General features: G+C 36.5%; 2 protein-coding genes across 3 annotated transcripts; one reads left to right on the top strand and one right to left on the bottom strand.

Moving 5' to 3' along the window:
• Positions 1–2,945: 2,945 nt before the first annotated feature.
• LOC115957221 (U-box domain-containing protein 1-like) lies at positions 2,946–5,010 on the top strand (the record flags this gene model as incomplete). The annotated part of the gene is given in 2 exon segments (XM_031075421.1): positions 2,946–3,710; positions 3,712–5,010. Coding segments are annotated over 2 exon segments (2,064 nt in total), but the record flags the coding sequence as incomplete, so codon positions are not given.
• A 1,032-nt stretch (positions 5,011–6,042) lies between these two features.
• LOC115955038 (UTP--glucose-1-phosphate uridylyltransferase 3, chloroplastic) lies at positions 6,043–16,135 on the bottom strand. Of its 2 annotated transcripts, none has more exons than XM_031073069.1 (17): positions 15,326–16,135; positions 14,118–14,298; positions 13,877–14,026; positions 13,577–13,709; positions 13,263–13,410; positions 13,082–13,148; positions 12,306–12,472; positions 10,051–10,209; positions 8,733–8,824; positions 8,551–8,645; positions 8,337–8,414; positions 7,994–8,089; positions 7,565–7,639; positions 7,385–7,476; positions 7,038–7,200; positions 6,609–6,669; positions 6,043–6,342 (listed from the first exon to the last, which is right to left on the bottom strand). In XM_031073069.1, exons 1-17 carry the CDS (start codon positions 16,015–16,017, stop codon positions 6,230–6,232), a joined length of 2,562 nt encoding a protein of 853 aa, XP_030928929.1. In that variant the 5' UTR covers positions 16,018–16,135; the 3' UTR covers positions 6,043–6,229. The 2 variants fall into 2 exon arrangements, with proteins under 2 accessions (XP_030928929.1, XP_030928928.1); XM_031073068.1 differs by having other exon boundaries at positions 13,263–13,435; positions 13,548–13,709.
• Positions 16,136–19,531: the final 3,396 nt, after the last annotated feature.

The following is a 19,531-nucleotide window of genomic DNA, read 5'->3' on the forward strand; positions in this document are numbered from 1 at the left end:
CCTTTATCCCTAGACTCTACAATTCCTGTAGATGAACTCACAGCAGAAACCTTCTACCGCTTCAGAACCTCTGAACTCTTCAATATATGAACGCCACCTTTTGATGCACGAATCCCAGTACTTGACTAACCAATTGCGCGAATCCCAGTACGTGACTTCAATCACCAACTAAAAGAAGATGTTGGTTGCAAAGTTCTTCACTTCATCAACAATAAAGATCAAGAAGCACTTGGTTACAAAATCCTAAGGTGCAAAAGACGCAGTAGCTTCTTTCAGAGAGAATAAGGCATCGATTACCTTTTGCATATGTTCTCCTTGTATTTTCTTATGTGACGGCTTCTAAAATAAGCCTTATATAAGTCTAAGGTTGTGAGAAAAGAAACCCTACACAAATACAAAAGCCTGGCCCAAAAATCAGATCTGAAAATTCTGATTTCCGTAACCTCGATAGATAGCAAGTGTCGAGCTTTAAACCTCAACAGATACAGCTATCGAGCAGGTGTCGAGCAGGTGTCGAGGAGACAGAAGCTTTCTCGATTGATCCACCAGCTATCGAGAGGTGTTGAGCTATCTGTCTGCAGCTGTTGAGAGGTGTCGAGTAGCTGTCGAGCTATCTGTCCGCAGGTGTCGAGTTATCTGTCTAGCTTTAATGAACAATTTTTCTTCACTTGCTTCTTTGACCAATCTTCATGGCTTTAATACTAGACTTGAACAACATGTTTCTTGAAGTATTAAACACATCCTAGATCTACTAAAATACAAGTAAAGTGCGTTTTGTCAAAGGATTAGCCAATTACACAAAATATGTCCTCAACAATTATAAGATTTATGTTATGAGAGAAATATTACATCTACAAAATCAAAACTCACAAGTCTTCTAAAAATATTTCTAACTCATAATATAATCAAGCAAAATTCTTATATGTACTGTATGTAACCGTAAAGTTACAAACTAGTATCTTATGGACATCCTCAACCAATGTGCGATTTTTTTTTTAATGTTTTCTTTAATTCTGCTAAATTTTTTTTGCAATAAACACAATTTAGGATAGAGTGAGTAAACACTAATACTTTTAAGTTGATTTAAAAATAAAAACTTCATACAATCTGTAGGGGTAAAGTCCCAAGATCATACAATGGGCCTTGAGCCCCATATAAAATTCGACCACGTCCGAGGAGAAGGTATGGGTACCAAAAGGGCTCCCGGCCCAATTCTTATGGGCCCAAAATTGTTTAAAAGGCTGTCCGAGAAGAAATGTCTCCTCAGACGTACCAAATGTGACTCAAACATGCACTCTGCCAGCCATAAGGATTCACTCCAACGAGTATTAGTAACAGGGATGAGTCCCACAAGCCCGTAAGAGGGAAGAAAGTGTAGGATGCCAAGGGAGAGGCTACAGCTGCCACATTAAATGCATGACAGTTACTTTTCCGGCAGCATTAATGTGGAGAGGATTTGTGAATAGTGTTACCTTGGCTACCACAACTCACAGAAAGATGGGGGAGATGTCCAATGGGACGGGCACTCAAGTGAAGGTCTAGATGATCAACAAGTGTAAGGTTCTGATGACTTCAAAAAGGTTAGATAAGAGAGGGGAGTTCCCATGAAGAAGGGACGAAAAAAAGGAGGAACTTAGAACAGAAGAAGATGGTGAGAACCATAGCCTTTAAGCAGAGACAGAGATATATCCCCTACGTCTCCTCGAACCGTATATCTAATAGACATGAAGGAGATTTTCTTATTTTCAATTATCGTATGACCCAATGTTAACTAGTATGCACTTCGTTAGGACCTAGTTCAGTAACCCACTCTTTATAAATTCATTGTTTCGGGCTCCTTGGGTTAGAACCCCATACCTGTTGGGTCTGGACCCCAAAATCGTGACTCTACACAATCCATTTTAAAAAATTAAGTGACATATAGAACATTTGAAAATTTTTGTAGTATATTATCATACTTTTTAATACTTCTACGTTAATTAATTTTTCATTTCACTTGTAAGTAATAAAATAATTTGTTTGATATCTTATACTTAGCTTAGCCTTTTAACTTCATATAATAAATATTTTAACAAAATTTTTTAATAATTAATTATGTATTTTTTCATATATTAATTAAAATATTTAGAATTAATTTTGTCTATAATCTTTTATTTTCATATAAGTGATAAACATGATACCTTCTTGAATGATTGAAATTAGAGATTAGAGTAGGCAGATAATTTAACATTACCAAACAAACCTGGCTGTCAGTGCATCACTTGCAAGTTGAGAGTAGATTATGAAAACAAAAACAAATAAAAGGGTACCATTCTGCTAAATAATAGACATTGTAGGATCAATGAATGAGTGTAAAAGCCATTTTCTTGTGATTGTTGACTACTTTATTTTGCAAAAAATTCAAATTGCAATGTCAAAAAAAAAAAAAAAAAAAAATCAATACTAGAGTAGAGGTCCCAAATCCCATTAGCCAAGTCTCATGCCACCCTAATAAGACAAACCAAATATTGATATAAATATTCACAAGGTACTAGAAAAAAAGAAACCACTGAACATACAAGTTTGATGAGGCTCAAACTATGTGTAAGATTTTAAATTATAATAGAGTAGGCGGAGAATAAAATTAACACAACGAGGCCTGAGAGTCCTCCAGGTGGCAACAACCCAGAAGCTCTTCATTTTTCCACTCAGCTATCTCTCCTATAGTCCCATAGGTTTATCAGTACAAATAGAAACAGTTAAGAGTTCGTGCAACTAATTTAAAATTTCTTTCCTTTGCAACATAAATTTATAATACTAATTTAACGTGATGCATATATATGTTTGCTTCATAGGTATTTGTATTGTGACCAAAGTACAAACAGAAAGCACTGTTGATAATAACAATGAGCAAAAACCTAGTACCACAGAGTTGGAACTGAGAATAATACTACCATGGCTGCTGCTTTCCTTCAACTATGGCCTCAGGCCTATTGCCATGCGGGTCTTTGCTAGAATCATTGGTTCATATATCCAATGAAGTTGCTTCCATGGAAAAGCTTCCTTGTGTACAGGTTAGAAATATATCAGCCATGATAAGAAGGACCAAACTTCTTTGTTCATTGTTTGAAGAGATTCAAGACACAAATGGCTCAATTCCACCTTCTTCAATCCTATGTCTCACTGAGCTTTTCTGCGTGATTCGAAGAGTAAAGGCTTTGATCCAAGAGTGCAAGGATGGAAGCTGTGTCTGGGGGCTTATACAGACACAGTTTGTTTCAAATCAATTTTATGTGCTAGTGAAGGAGATGGGGAGGGCACTTGATATTCTACCTCTAAGCTTGCTTGATTTATCAGCAGATACTCGAGAGCAAGTTGAGCTCCTTCACAAGCAGGTGAAGAGGGTAGATTCTTACGTTGACCCTCGAGAACGTCAAAGAAGAGAAGTGTTGCTACAAATAATGGCCAGTGAGAAGAATAGCAAGAACAAGGGCTTCATTGACTTTGGAATAGTGAAAGAGATTTTGAGCTGCATTGGCTTGAGAAATCCATTTGACTATGAAGAAGAAATTTTAAAACTAGAGCTTGAAGCCAAGAAACAAGCAGGAACGGGTGGACTAATCGTGGTATCCAATATAAACAATCTCATCTCTCTCATTTCGTTTTCCAAATCTGTGATTTTCAATGATAAACAAAGTGAGAGAACAAGAGAAGACTGTATGCAACAGTCAACAGTCTGCATTCATAAGTAGGAATCATGATTATTCTTCATGTTCTCAGTCTTCTGTTGTTCCTAATATTCCCGATGAGTTTCGTTGCCCGATTACACTAGACTTGATGAGAGACCCTGTGATCGTAGCATCAGGGCACACTTATGATAGACATTCGATTGCACGGTGGATCAATTCAGGGCATTACACCTGCCCAAAAAGTGGGCAAAAGCTACTCCACATGGCCCTCATACCCAACTATGCATTGAAGAGTCTGATACACCAATGGTGCCAGGACAACAATGTTTCATTGAATGAAGATAAGGCATCATCTTTCTCAGACTCGGAGAGTGGAAACAGCAAAGGAAAACAAAGTGAAAATGCTGTTGATCATATTTCCGCTACAAAAGCAGTTGCTGATGCTGTTAAAATGACAGCAGAGTTTCTCGTGGGGAAACTAGCAACTGGCTCAGTAGAAATTCAGAGGCAGGCAGCATATGAGCTTCGCTTACTTGTGAAAACTGGAATGGACAATCGCAGGATGATTGCTGAGGCAGGAGCTATTCCATTTTTGGTGACACTACTATGTTCCCATGATCCAAGAATTCAAGAAAATGCTGTCACTGCCATGCTCAACCTTTCCCTCTACCAAAATAACAAGATACTAATAATGGCTGCTGGAGCAATTAACAACATAGTAGATGTGTTACAGTCAGGGAAGACTATGGAGTCGAGAGAAAATGCTGCTGCTGCTATTTTCAGCCTGTCAATCATAGATGAATGCAAGGTGACCATTGGTGCTAGACCTAGAGCGATTCCTGCCTTAGTTGGGCTTCTGAGAGATGGCTCTCCAGCTGGAAAAAGAGATGCTGCAACAGCACTCTTTAATCTTGCAGTCTATAACGCTAACAAAATCAGTGTTGTGGTTACTGGTGCGGTCCCTGTGCTAATTGACTTGCTGATGGATGGCAAAGCGGGCATAACAGATGATGCATTGGCGGTACTTGCTCTACTTTTGGCTTGCTCTCAAGGGCTGGAGGAGATTAGGAAGAGTAGAGTTCTGGTGCCTCTTCTTACTGACCTGCTAAGATTTGGGTCTTACAAAGGGAAGGAGAATTCAATAACTCTTCTATTGGGACTTTGCAAAGATGGAGGAGAGGAGGTAGCAAGATGTCCGCTAATAAACCCAAGAAGTGTTCCTTCTCTTCGGAGTTTGGCTGCCGAAGGGTCCCCAAAAGCTCGGAGAAAGGCGGATGCACTGCTTCGATTACTCAGCAGGTGTTGCTCTCAGTTTCACAATCCTGTTGGATTGTTAGTATAAGAATGCTACAGAAAGAGTCATGTACATCTGTGGGAATCATATAAATGAGTCTTTAATTTTGTATGGTGTTCAATTTGATACTGTAATTGATATTCTCAAAGGCAATACTTAGTCACATGGATGTTTCATCTGTTCAAAAACATCTCAGGCTGGATTGCTCTAAAAAAATTTACATTTGAGCCTGAAGAACAATTTTTTTCCTTTAAGTATACAGTAAACAGCAACCCTGCGGTTGACTCCCTGGTCTTTATAGCTAAGCGGCCCTTGTATCCATTTTTCTTTAATAAGAGAAAGTTTTAAGTTCTAACACATGATGAGAGGGATATGGGAAAATGGTTATCCTATTAGTATTGATTAGCCTATTGGTGATGTTTGATTAGAAAATACTAGCTGTTAAATTCGACTTCCAAGATAAAGCAAAATGATTCAAAGTGCCAAAAAATTCATTGCAAATAGATCAAGAAATAAGCTTCAGCATTTTCACAACTCGAAGCATAGATTATTTGTCATTTAGAAATGGCAATCAGCAGTAAAATCTACTTCAAAGACCACTGCCCCCTTCCTTCTATCTTTGTTGGTTGAGTGCTCCAAGAATGCTTGACGCCATACGAGAGTGAATTCAGAAAACAGATCAAACTACTCAATGTTCTTTCTACAGGTACACCCATCTAACAATAGACTGCGTATTAATTTGTAACCAATGTCATTTTTCGGGTAATCTTTTCTTTCTCAAAAAGAAAAATGTAATCCAAGGTATCAAACACTTGTGTCAATTACAATGTAACTTTGTCAGCTGTTAAATAGCTGACCCACCAATTGCTTAATCTATTTTCTAGGTAAAAAAGGCTTGTTTCATGATAAGACCTGTAGTCAAATACTAGCAAGAAAAATGTCCGAATCCCAACCCCTCGTTGGTTTAGATAATACATAAATAACCTAATTACAATTGGTTAAAAGTTCTTTCTGCATACCAGAGAGTAATATTAATCATCTGAAGCAAAAGGAAAAGAAATTCAGAATGGAAAAGGGCAATGTTGATGAACAATAGAACTTTCTTTGCTTGAACTCTATATGTTCTTGTACATTACAGTTACAAGGGCATATCCAACCAAGAATAAAGCAACAGCTGGAACCCTTCAGATCTTATTTACAGGCCTCCAATGCATTTGTGAACCAAGGTTCACATTAGGGGAGGTGTTAAGACTAGCCAGTACGTAATTTACAACTCTACCAATTCCAGCTGAATGTGATTGCCTTTTATCTTGTAGTTCCAGAACCAACTTCCACTGTCCATCATACTCTGTTCAATAGGGTCCAACTGGACTGATAAACCTGAGTTTCAATGAAAATCACAAATGAATCGCTCATGTGCTAACCATCATCTCAAGGAAAGGACATGAGTGCATGTGCATGTGATAATGATTTCATGCTTAGAGAGAGACGAGATTAAAAACGTTGTCAAACTTTAAAAATCAAAATCAAAATTTTTTAAACATTAGGACCAAAATCAAAATGACTCAAAATTCATATATATTCCTTATGAAAGTAGTTGATGTTGATAATGGAAATGCCAATGCTTTAAAGAAAACTCTCGAAACCTGATTTGCCTGGTGTGATCTTCAGTTTGTAGCCATTTGGAACTTCGTATACTTGATTTCCCTGCATCAAAAAAAGCAGTAAAAGAAATTATAACTAATCTAAGCAAGATATCTGCACAACCAGCTAATTGCATAAAAAACCGGGTCACATGTGAGCGCAACTATAAAAATAATTAGCCATTTGATTGAATGATGATAATTTGCAACCATCCAATATTTAGATATTACATTAGTCTTTTACTCTTTTAACTTTCCAAGAATGTAATAAACTGGATTATTATTTCTCTATGCACAGAGTATTATGTGTAGGACCTGGTTCCTGGCATCTAACAAACTGAAATTTTGTACGGATACAGTTCCCTTCCATAATAACTGAGAAATTTATCTATCCTACCATGAAATCCATACAAATCTCACAAAAAATCTAACCTGTAAGATAACATCAGTTGCCTCAAATTCAGCATTTCCATGCAGTATGACCTTAAATGCCTCAAAGCGCTGCACATCATGCTTCCAGTATATGTTGTTTCCAGAACCCCAGTCGATTCCCTTATTCAGTACCTTGACATTCTGCAATTTACATCTTCCACACCTAGCCAGAATAACATGCTTAGAATTTGCTAGCTACAATATTTAAAGGTTAAATTACTAATTTAGTCCTCCCAACTATTAGAAAAAGTTTAATTTTTTCCCTTGACTATTAATTGTATCAATTTAACCTATTTAAGAAAAAAATATTTTATAAATTAAACAAAAGAATGCAAACACCATGCTACCTCTGCCCATATTTTAGGATAGGTTCACCATTTTCATCAATCCTGATTGACCCCATAACATTTTCAGCTTCAATGATCAGGCTTCCATCAAGCTGAAGTAGAGAAAGGGAGAAACAAGATCAGCTTAGAAAATAATAACCCAGCATTCTTTCAATTTAGTATTTATTTGAATAGAATAACCTGAACATCCCTCCACAAAAACTCCGCAACCTCTATTTGTAGCTCAGAGCCCATGGATATGGAGCCTCCATGAAACTGAGACAATGAAGAGAATCAAGGAAAAAAATTAATCTTTGTTGCTCCAGATTTGAGTGATTTGTTTATCCATTGATGGCAAACAATATAACCTTTATTTACCAATGGATTTAAGAAAAACCCTCTCAATTATAACAGCATATCAGACAACGGAAGCATCTATGGGTACAGATGAAATTTTTATATTAGTACAAGAAATGCGTGAATGCGACACTAAATAAACAACCAGCAATGATGTTTCTAGTTAGTTCGGATTATCATATACAACCTAGTTAACTAGATTTACACACTATTTTCAGTGAGAGAGAGAGAGACAGCCCATAAAACACATGACAACCAGTATTGTAAGCTTACTTTTTGTCTTGAGACCTCCCAGAGTGGGCCAAGAGCAGGGTGCAGAAGGATGAGAAATGGTGGTCCAGAATCAACATATTCATCGTTACCTTTAATCTGCATCATGGTAAAACAAAAACACTTAACATGAAGGTAGCTATAAAATACTTATAAAAATAAAATAAAAAATAAGTGAATGTAGCCATAAAATGAAATTCACCAACACATTCAAGACTTGTGAACAAGACATAATGAATATGGGGCAATAATTTGTGGTGGGATAGCATAATATGCAACAAGATCCCACTCAAATTAACTGGGGAAAATTTTGCACAAATACTGCAGAAGATTTGTAAGGATTTACCACAGGAAGTCTAATATCACACTTGGAAAGAAGATCGTGTATATTTCGTAATATATCCAAAAGTGAACCATCTGGAGTCTGCACACAAATTAAAATTTAAACATATTAATAATGGGAGAATTATCAGGTTCAAGACCCAACATATTAAAAATGTAATAGAACTTTAAAGTACACTCTGAGAACATCGTGACTTAGCATAATTAAAAAGCATGACCTGGTGTAATGACTTGTCTGCGAGTTTTCTTTTCCTCTTAGCAGATGATGTGACCCTTCTTCGTTCATTATACACAATAAACGTGTCCATCTTTTCTGCAAATAACATAGCCAATAAACACAAAGGATGCTAAACATGGAAAAGAAATCACAAACTGCAAACAGAAAATAACAAAGATATACCTTCCACTCCGTTATAACAACGGGATGAACTTGTATTGAAAAAGTTTTCTGCAATATTTTGCATTGTGCATTCCAATCTTCCACCAGGGACACTATCACATCAAAAGAAAAATGTGGTTAGCAGTTAGCACGCACTCAGCATAATATCAGTGATAACAAATACAACAACTAATGCAGACAATTAAAGCCTAGCTATTAATATAAACAGTGTCAAAAAATTTATAGATGTCCAATAAAGGATTTTTTATTTATTTTTACATAGTTCAATAGTTACAATGTGGGGGGGGGGGGGGGGGGGGGGGGGAACTTGAACCATGGATGTCTTTGTTGGAAACACTAGGAAGTGCAATTGAGCTACAAAGCTCTTGGTCTCCGTTGGAACCCTGGACGTCTACAACAAAGGAATTTTAAAATGCCTCCCTTATAAAATTTTCAGGAAACCTAATCTCAAGGAAATGTTTGAATTGGGAAACCAAGACTTGACTTCTCCAATTCTGACCAGCCCAAAGTTTTGCCTCTCTCTCTCTCTCTCTCTCTCTCTCTACAAATTTAATCTTGAACATGTTTCAAAATTAAGCATCCAACCCACACTTTGAATCTGATGGGTGCCATCATTTAAGCAATACCACATGTTACACTGTTTTACTCTTCCGTAATCGTGATTTCAATACTATTAAGCAATTTTATAAATAACAGCACATGTCGGTGACAATGGCTACTAGACCAATGTTAAACAGCACATATCTGCTACAGACTTGGATTTACACATCAGTCTCAATTGAGGCTTACATCTATATGTGGCAGATAATTGTTCTCAAGATTATTATTATTTTGGGATAAGTAACTGAAATATTTTATAGGTTCTCAAGAATAATAAATCTCTATGGATAATTTACAAATATCAAAAGAAAACCATTTTTTTTACTATTGGTAAGTTGCACATGCATGTTCTGAGTTTTGAATTCATGACCTCTCCCTCCATCCTATTATCATGCAAAGAGGAAGTGTCATTTGAGCTAGAGCTCATTGACAGATCAGAAGAATACCTTTTGAACCAAATATAATATATAAAAGAAGCTGTCTGCATTTTCACAAAATGTACCTTGTGATGGTTTTCGTATCCTAGAGTACATTAATAAAAGTCATGGCACGGACGTTTTCCTCTTTTCATAGTTTGAACATTTGCCATTTGGCTTGATGTATTGCAGGATGCACATTTAAGCAATTTTCATGCAGAACACAAACACCTCCCATTGATATGGTACTATAAGAAAGAAAACTTTAAAACAGCAGCTAGAAGTTTGATGAAAGTATGTACCTATGCCTGTTTCCAAAAGCATCCTCATATACAACTGGCTTTTTTGTATTCAGCACCATGCCTGGTAAACTGTTTTCATTTTTGCTTGATCCAACCAACTCTGCAGATGCTAAATCCACATATAGGATGTTCGTATTGGCAGAAAACTTCTCCTGCAAACTTGAATACAGAAGACATGGATGACATTGGAAGATTTCTGAGATCCTTATGTTAAAAGATCCCCCTCTCGAAAAAAAAAAAAAAAAATGAAGAAGAAGATTGAACATGCAATAAAAGAAAAGATACACCAATTTTGTGACTCAAAGTAATAAGTCAAACTCAAAAACAAATTTATTTCAATTGATACAAAATAAGATAAGATATATTATAATTTTTCCAGACCCTTTGTGTTCATCATCGTGAACATAAAGTGTTTGTGTTTTCTTCAATAAAGCAATTATACTTCTTATCAGAAGGGGGGAAAAAAAAGTCCCTTTTAACAATGATAAACTACCACTTTTCTTTCCCCTTAATAAGTGGGGCCGAAGATGTGGGATTTTTAACTTCTTTAAATGGGAGGTTGACAATGAAGATAGGAGACTTAGGAGTCAGCACCAAGCATGAAAAAAACCTATAGAAGTCAACAGCTAGGGTTGGCTAGGGTTGGCACCAAACCATGGAGACAATTTCACTAGAAATTCTATTCATCAAATTAATCTCCCTCTTAAAGGAAGCACAATACTTTACTCATTGACATAGGAAATCCTAATTTTAATTGCTTGGGAAATCCCAATTATTGAATTAAAAATAATATTGAGCTTAATAAAATAAAATACTAATAATCTAACTGACACCTAATAAAAATCTAATTGATCAAAAAAATACAAAATAAAATAATAGTAAATTAGAATAGGTATCTTTTCACGCCTCTAGCATTAAAGATAGAGTAGACATGGTTTGAACTCAAGACCACATGCTTTGATAACATGATAAATTACTTGTCCCAAAAGCTAAACTATTAGGAAATAGTGAATTTAATCATTTAACTCTTATTCTAAAACAAACATTATTCAAAAGATGCACTCTAAAGAAAGGCAGCCAATTTCCCTAAATTAACTCTATGCTAGCTCTTTCCTCTAAATGTGGCCACATTGGAAAAGAAAATTAGAAACTCAAATTGCTTTTCTGAAAAGGTACACATATGGCCCAGCATATCGTTGGTATTTTGTCCTTTAAACAAGAGTAGCAGCACCTAGATGATCCACATAAATAACTACAAAATTCAGAAAATTTACTTCTTTGTAATGTGGTTTTTTAATGTAGGATGCCTAGACTTTCCAGATCCAATTAATCATCGCAATATTGAGCATGGAGTTGTTTCAGCTGCAAGAAGAAAATTTTCTTTCTACGGTTTTTTATTTTTATAAATAACAACTTTAGGGTCAATAAAACTTTGCAAGAGGTTTTACTTTCCAGCTGTATGCTAAAAAAATTGTATTGGTTTTGATGCCAAATTCAATACAAATTTACAATCTTGATGTGATGTATCACATTATTAACTCCACCTTGCCTCTCAATTCTATTGCATCAAAACTGCAAAACCCAGTACCAAGATCCTGACTCCCAAATCTCTATTCATGCAAAACATTAAACAGCTGACATTAAAATTTCTTTTTTTAAGACAATACACATTTCCATGAGGTGATTAGAAAAATATTTGGAGGCATAAACATTGAATGACATTTTAGGTTATCCATGAGCTAGGGGATCCAGACAATAAAGAGTTTGTTGGAAAAAAATATTTAAAAAAAAAAAAAATCGAGAATCATGGTCTAGTATTAGTGTGGTTTCTTGGCACCTTAGAATTGCTTTTAATAAATTCCAACAACTTATTTTAAGTTTTGAGGGTATGATTGCCTTCTCTTTCCTAGGTTGATTGCTTAAAGTTGTTGCTACCTATTCACTTTTTTAACACCAAACAGCCATCAAATATATTCAAGATCCAATACCTTAACCCTTATACATCAAACCCTATTCAAGAACCGTTTAAGATCTTATCAAGAAATCTAATAGAGTGCTGATTTACTTAAGATCCTGGATAGATTGTGTCATTTTAATGATTATATGGTAGAAACTGAGATAGTAAATAATGCCAAACATGACATACACAATATAGAAAATCATACGAGTCATTGTGCTTGTTTAGAGCTAGAACTACGTCAAATAAACACCATAAACAACGAATTGAAAATCCTGAGTAATAAATAAATGTTTACCTTTTGGGAGAAAGAGATCCATTGGTGATTCCAAATTTGCCAAACTCTGTATATTCAATGCATGACACACCATAGGCCCACCTCCCATCAAGAGTTTTCTTCTCAATTAGAACATTAATTCCTTCTGTAGCCCCCAATCGTCGCTCACAGGATGCAAACCCCAGTTTCTGTATCATGTGCAGTTAGTTATATTCCTTTCTCCTTGAAGTCCCCCATAATGTGAGACTCCATGCAACATGGCATGATCACATGCAACCATGTCAGCCACTATTATACAAGTATTCTTTAAACTTATTGGCCATGTCAGACTCAGAAGTCTGTCGAACCCATGACATCACTCTCCTCCCCATTCTTTGTTGGGAGGAGTGCCTTTTGAGCCAAAGCTTAATGGTACTGAGCAAACTTCTAAATAAAAATGCATCAAAATGCTTAACCAATAGACAAATTATTTAGATTAAATACTGGCATACAGCTGAAAATTAATAAATATATGCAAACTTTAGTTCAAATCTGGATATGTGCTGATGTATGTATTAACCGCATTAATGTTGTCCATATAAAGGTGTACACACATGTCTGATATTGGTAGCAACTGTTTCTACTGAACTAAAAATTTAAAAAATTGGAAGTGGACTTATCACATAGACAAAGTAAATGTGCATACTAGCTAAAGCCCAATGCCTAAATGCTTTTTAGCTGACAAAATTGTACCTAGCTATCAGTAAGTTGGCGCTCAGAAAGAGAATGACATTATCAACAATCAAATACAAGCCTACCTTTCCATGACGTAAACCGATTCCTGCCAATGCCAAAAGTGTCACATCCGTGGCAGCAACAACATTACTGCAAGGACACCAGAGTCTAAGTAATGTCCAGAGTCTGGCTTCCCAACTATAAAATTGCAGCTGACGATAAATAATGGACTTAAAGGCATTAAAAATACTATTTATGGCTAACCTGACTTGTCGGACTGTTACCCCTTTTCTTCCATGATCATAAAACCATTTGAAGATGCCTTTGTCATATGCAAGCTTCCATATAACACCATGACCACCAGGTTTGCATACAGGTGTGAATGGTTTAGCCACCACCCATTGCCCATCTTCTGCACTAATTGATGGAACAAGAGGCTGACAGTTCACATAATAAATTTGAATGAAAAAAAGTATTCATTACTCAAATAGCATAAACCATTAGAAAAGCAAAAAGTGGAAGAAATCCTCATAATTTTAATCATAAAACCTGTTCAAAAAATTGGAAACTTGATCGACCTCTTCCAAACCATCCAAGTCTTTCACAAAGAGAAGTGACGCGTTCATGGTTTTTCTTTGCAGGACTTGTCATGATTGCAACAGGTGTGATACATTGTTTTCCATACATCTTGAAGTACAAGAACTCTCTAGCCTTGCGATTGAAACATACAAAAATAAGATGCACATTATCTCAAAATCTAAAATAACATATTTCAGTGATGGTTCATTCTTTTTCTTTTTCTTTTTTTATTATTTGGGGGGAGAGTGTCAAGCATCTTAAAGAAATATTTCCAGGCTTTACTAACCAAGGTCTTATACCTGAAGATCTCTTATAAGCCGTTCCAATAAAGTCCGTCCACAATAAGGAAGCATTGCAGCAGGAAGACATTCACCTGTGTCAGGATCAACCAAACCAAGCCTATCTGCGGAGCCTCCCAAAGGATAGATTTCACCTAGGTCTGGCAAGCCCTAAAAAGGATAAGATCATGTAGTTCAAGACAATCTGTGACACATATCTTCCTTTAAATAAACATATATGCTCTTATTAGAAAGCACTAACCTCAATTCCCCAAATAGCTGCTTGAGATGCATATTCTGTATCTTGAGAAAGGTCAATTCCTCTAGGAGCATGAATTTCGGTAAATTGGCATTCCATTAATTTATTTATGTGATGGGACCAGTTTGTTGTCTCCCTTTCACATGTTGCTTGTGCAAGAAGCTCAAGCACCGTAATCTGATATCTGCAGCAAGTGAACAACTAAAAAATATCAAAATAAAAGACTATGCATCAACAAATTAATTTCCCGAAATGCAGTGCCATAGTAGCAAAAACAGCAAGTGTCTCTGTCTTTTTCTTTTTTTCTTTTTAAATTCTCCAGTCATTTTTAAGTAAGAAATTTGTGACTTCAATTACCATTCATGGAAAGAGACAAGGCATTGCATACGGAAGTACTAAAAGGGCAAAAATTAAATACAATTCCTTATGCTTTATACCTTAGGTTCCCAATTAAATTCAACCATGTAGCTGCGTTGACCAACGCAACACAAAAGGAATTATCTTCTCCCAATAACAATTAAATTCAGTACCCACGTTCGAGCTCTCAAGCTCTTTACACGCAAAGGCCAGGACAGGCCCAAGATTCACCGACTTCCAGTTCAGCAACTAACTAACTACTACTTCTAATTATCACACATGCGGAAACATTTGATGACTTGTCATACATGGGCTTGTAACCCACTTTGAAATGGGTTAGCACACTTGTTCTCATGCTTTTCCTGAGCTAAACCCAGCTACACACACACAACTTATACTTGCATGCATATGCATCAAATGGTTTGTGGCAGCCTCATTAGTAACTCAGCACATGTGTGGCTTCTGTTGGACCCTTAACATTAATTCACTCTTAACATAATCATTTAGGTCCGTTTGGATACAGTTTCTTTTGTAAAAAATTGAAAACAATGTAACAAATTAATTTTTAAACGTGTAAATAGTACGTAGGACCCATTTTTAATATTTTTTTAAAATAAAATGGTTGTAGGTCCGTAAACAGTACACCATGTCTCCTATAATCAATTACAGTATAACCGATAACAAATATTCTACAACTACCATTACTTCAATAAATTCACTATAACCAATAACAGTATCAACAACTACCATTACTTCAATTGCTTCTATCCAATTCACTCATAACACATTAGTAAAAATACTAAACAAAAATTTATAAAAAAAACAAATGGAATGAAATTAAAATGAAAACTCACCCAATGATTCCTCCAATGCAATCATAGAACCGTTCAATTTCGCCAAGAGTCTTCAACAGCTTCTCAAAATCTCCAACTTCTTCGCTTTTCAAACCGAAACCAGTGTTACTCCCCGAACGCTCCCTGCCATTATCGAGCTTCTCAATCATCTCCACCAACGCGTAAAGCGCGCTCTTGATATCGCTCCACGTCGACTCGAATTCGCTCATCTCGGACTCCAAGCCGAGCACGTGTTCCTGCCCCGCCGCGACCAAGCACTTCACCAGAAACAATCCGTACGAGTCCCCACTGAGCGAAGCCAAAACAGTAGCGAACCCGCTCCGGCTCAAGCCTTCGAAGAATCGCTTCACTCTCGCGTCTCTGCCGAGCACCGCGAGCTTGTCCTCGACGGTCTTCGCGACGGAGAGCTTGGAGCGGAGGCTCTTGAGGCGGGAGATTTCCCGGTCGAAATTGAACTCCGGCGCCGGTGGCGCGTACTCTAAAGGCGCATTGGAGACGCGCGTGACAAAGCAAGGCGAAGACAACGGAGACGAAGGAGGAAAGGAAGAGAGCGAGGAAGAGAGAGGGAGGAGAGGCTTGTTGAGGTGGAGAGAGTGGAAGGAGAAGTGACGGTTAGAGGCTTTGGATTTGGATTTGAAGGAGAAGAGGAAACGGTTGTTCTGTTGGAGAATAGAAGTTGTTGAGTGCGCCATTCTTCATTCACTGTAGAGAGAGAGAGAGCGTCTTGTTTTAAAAATGAAGGGGAACGAGGGATAAATGAGTGAGATGCTAGAAGCATATACTTCTTGCTACTTTAAAGAGAGCGAGAGGGAGTACCGCCAAAATGCGTGTGTTTAATGTGTAATTTTTTTTTTTTTTTTGAGAAATAATTTTAATGTGTAATTAAAAAGCTATGTATCGACATTCAATCGCGATCTATATGATTAAATGAGGTTAACAAATTTTGGCCCTACATCTACACGTAGCACATACCATACCGATGAGGAGTGAGGACAGGAAACCATGTCGCTATTGCGTCGAATTGGATCCAAAACCGTCGCAATCCCACAAGCCAAAAGATTTTTTTTTTTTGATTGTCTAACTCAATCACACCATCACACCTGTTCAATTAGCATCCATATTAAATATTTTAATATTGATCTAATTCACAGTGGATAATAAAGTAAAAGTTCTCTTTTGTCACCCTCAAATTTTTGTATGGTACAGCTTTACCTTAGCCAATTAATTATGATATGTTGCTGCTGTTGCATCCTATCTCCACTGTCCAACAACAAAGGGAAGTAATAAAATAACAATAAAATTTTCTTTAAAAAAAAAAAAGGAAAGTAATAAATAATAATAAATAAATAACTAAAAAAGACCCAACAATATGTTAAAAACAAGGATAGAATTCTAGGCTCTAGCACAAGAATATGGGGTGTGTTGTGTCCTATTGATCTAATCATCTTTGTGGGATTGGTTGGTTTTTTTGGTTTCCCAAATCCCAATCCAATTTCATGGCGTTTGCTTAGAGCATCCACGATCGAAAATGTTATCCTATCTTATTTTATCATCCTAAAAAGCTACTTTATCAATTATACCATATCATTTTACAATACATCCAACAACCTATATTTTATTTTTTCATACTACATATTAAAATAATATAAATTACATAATAAAATAATATAAAAAATCTCTCTCTCTTCTCTCTTTATCTTTGTTATCTGTCTCTCTGTTTTTCCCTCTCTCATCCACCCACTACCAACCCAAACCCAATATAACCACCCACCAATACACGCCTGCAACTTGAAAAAAGCCTTGATTCTTTTTTTTCTCTTCACTGCCAATTCAGCCATACTCACAAAGAAAGAAAGAAAGAGCATAGATAAAATTTAGCCACCATTCATATCAAACCCATACCCACTTCTTCCTTTAGCCATCAGTCACAATAGGAAAACAAAAACAAAAACAAAATAAAATAAAATAACAACAACACACACACACACACAAAACCCAAACCGTAACCCACTTTGGCGACGCTTTTTGACCCTAATTGAGTCAGAGCTCTCCAACATTTGCAACGAAATCCTCAAGCTCCTTAACACCAGACTCATCCCCTCTGCCGCCACCGACAACTCTAAGGTCTTCCACCTCAAGCACTGGCACAAAGAGAAAGACGACAAGAGAAGTCAGAGAGAGAGAGGGAGACGAAATATTGAGAGATGCTAAGAAAGAAATTCTGACATAGAGGAGAGAAAAAAAAATAAAAGGATTAAAATATACTATTTTGTTTTGGCATAGTGCTACAATACCATCGCACATTTAAAATGGTACTGTAGCACTATGCCAAAAAAATTTGGCCTTACCCAGTTTTGGCCTTTCAATTGCTGAGTATGTTTTGGGCCTAAATGCCAAAATATACCTTATATTTGGCATTTGGCAGGCCCACTGCTGATGCTCTTATTGGCTTTGTTTTTGGTCTGATTAATTTTTTTTGTTGTATGGCTTGTTGTTGGGTGAATGTGGTTTGGGCTTTTTTATTTTAGGGCCTTGAGGAAACATGTGGTTTTTTTTAGATTTTAGAAAGTCTGAGCTGGGCTTGACCACTTGCCAGATTAAATTCTTCTTCATTCAGATTGCCAACCCAAAACTCAGTGTGCCAATCCAATAATAACTGTAGACAGTTAGATACATAATTGGAAAAAAAAAAAAAGGGTATACTTTGTGCACGTTGCATTTCAATTTCAATAATAATTTTTTTTTGAAATATACAGTATTTTATACTTATTGTAACTTTTCAATGCAAGGTATAGTAATGATAATATAATATTGTATTGGTTCGTTATGAATGTTAAGAAAATAATGCTAAGCACAAAAAAATTTAGAACTTCTTGAAGAATTCAATTTTGATAGATGGAGTATCACTTTTATATAAACAAATCATTTTTAGCAGGGGAGAATGGGCTTTGGGGGCAACCCCCAATTTTATTTTATTTTAAAAATAGAATCTATATATTTTATAAATATTATATCTCAAAAATAAGAGTTGATCCCCCTAAAAAAAAACAATTGATTAACCCAATAGTTCACAAAAAAAAAGTTGTCCAAAATGGGTCAATAAAAAAAAAAAATGTTTGCAACAAAAACAGACTCTCTCTTTTATATTTATTTAAATAATGATAGAATAGTGTATCTTCCTTTTTAGCTCGTTCCTAACTTTTCTAGTGAGTTAGTTCTTCTTGTTTAAGTCTAAGTCTAAGTAGAGAGTTTTTAATAAAAACAAGTTTTTTAAACTCCTTTTAACATTATATGTGTATATATATATATATATATATGTAAGGACGCGATTCGTGACGGACCGTAACAGTGTCGGGTTCGCACGTGAAAAGGCCCCTAACAATATCATTTGTAGAGCGTGGGTTTGAAAGGCTAGGCCTTGTTCGATAGGCGGTGGGTTTTTCGCGGTGTTCGTATGAACTTAAGCTTTCCTACACCCCTGGAGTCTTTCTCCTGGAGGTGGGCTGGGAGGCTCTGGTTTCTGGCCATTTTTCCCAACCCCCTTTTAGGTTACTTCTTTTTCCTTTTATATTCGCCTGCGTTCATTGTCCTTCGTCCACGTATAGGGTCAATCTTTCCAAAATTGATACTTGTCCCATCAGCCTATCCCCCAAAGTCGTTGGGGATGGTTGTAAAAGCCAAAGAATGCGGCTCTGTCAGGTTCAGAGCATTAAATGGCAATAACAGCAGCTTTCCCTGGATATTTTAGATCTTTTGTCCTGGTTTCGGTCCTATACCGTTTCTGCCCTCCTTTCAGGGGGGGAACTTTGGGTCTGCCGAGGACTGAGCCGTCCTCGGCGATGTCCATAGGCTATTTGGTCGAGTTTGGGCCATAGCCCTCCTCGGCTTGGGCCTTCGGATTTTCCCCAGGTAGATGGGCCCGGCCCGTAAATCGTTTGGGCCCCACAATATATATATATATATATATATATATGATATATGTGTGTGTGAGAGAGAGAGAGCATGCACACGCGTGTGTATGGGATACAATTTCAACTTATGGTGCTCGCTCCATAATGATTACTTTTTATTTTTAAGTCAAAAACACCAATTAGATTTTGGTGTAAGTGGGGTTCAAGCTCTAGATATGTTTTACTCTCTTTAACTTTAAATAATTGAGGACTTGATTGGATCTACCATAATTTTCTTTTATTTGCTTTGAGTTAT

Source organism: Quercus lobata, chromosome 8 (genome assembly GCF_001633185.2).
Source record: "Quercus lobata isolate SW786 chromosome 8, ValleyOak3.0 Primary Assembly, whole genome shotgun sequence".
Taxonomy (NCBI): Eukaryota; Viridiplantae; Streptophyta; class Magnoliopsida; order Fagales; family Fagaceae; genus Quercus; species Quercus lobata.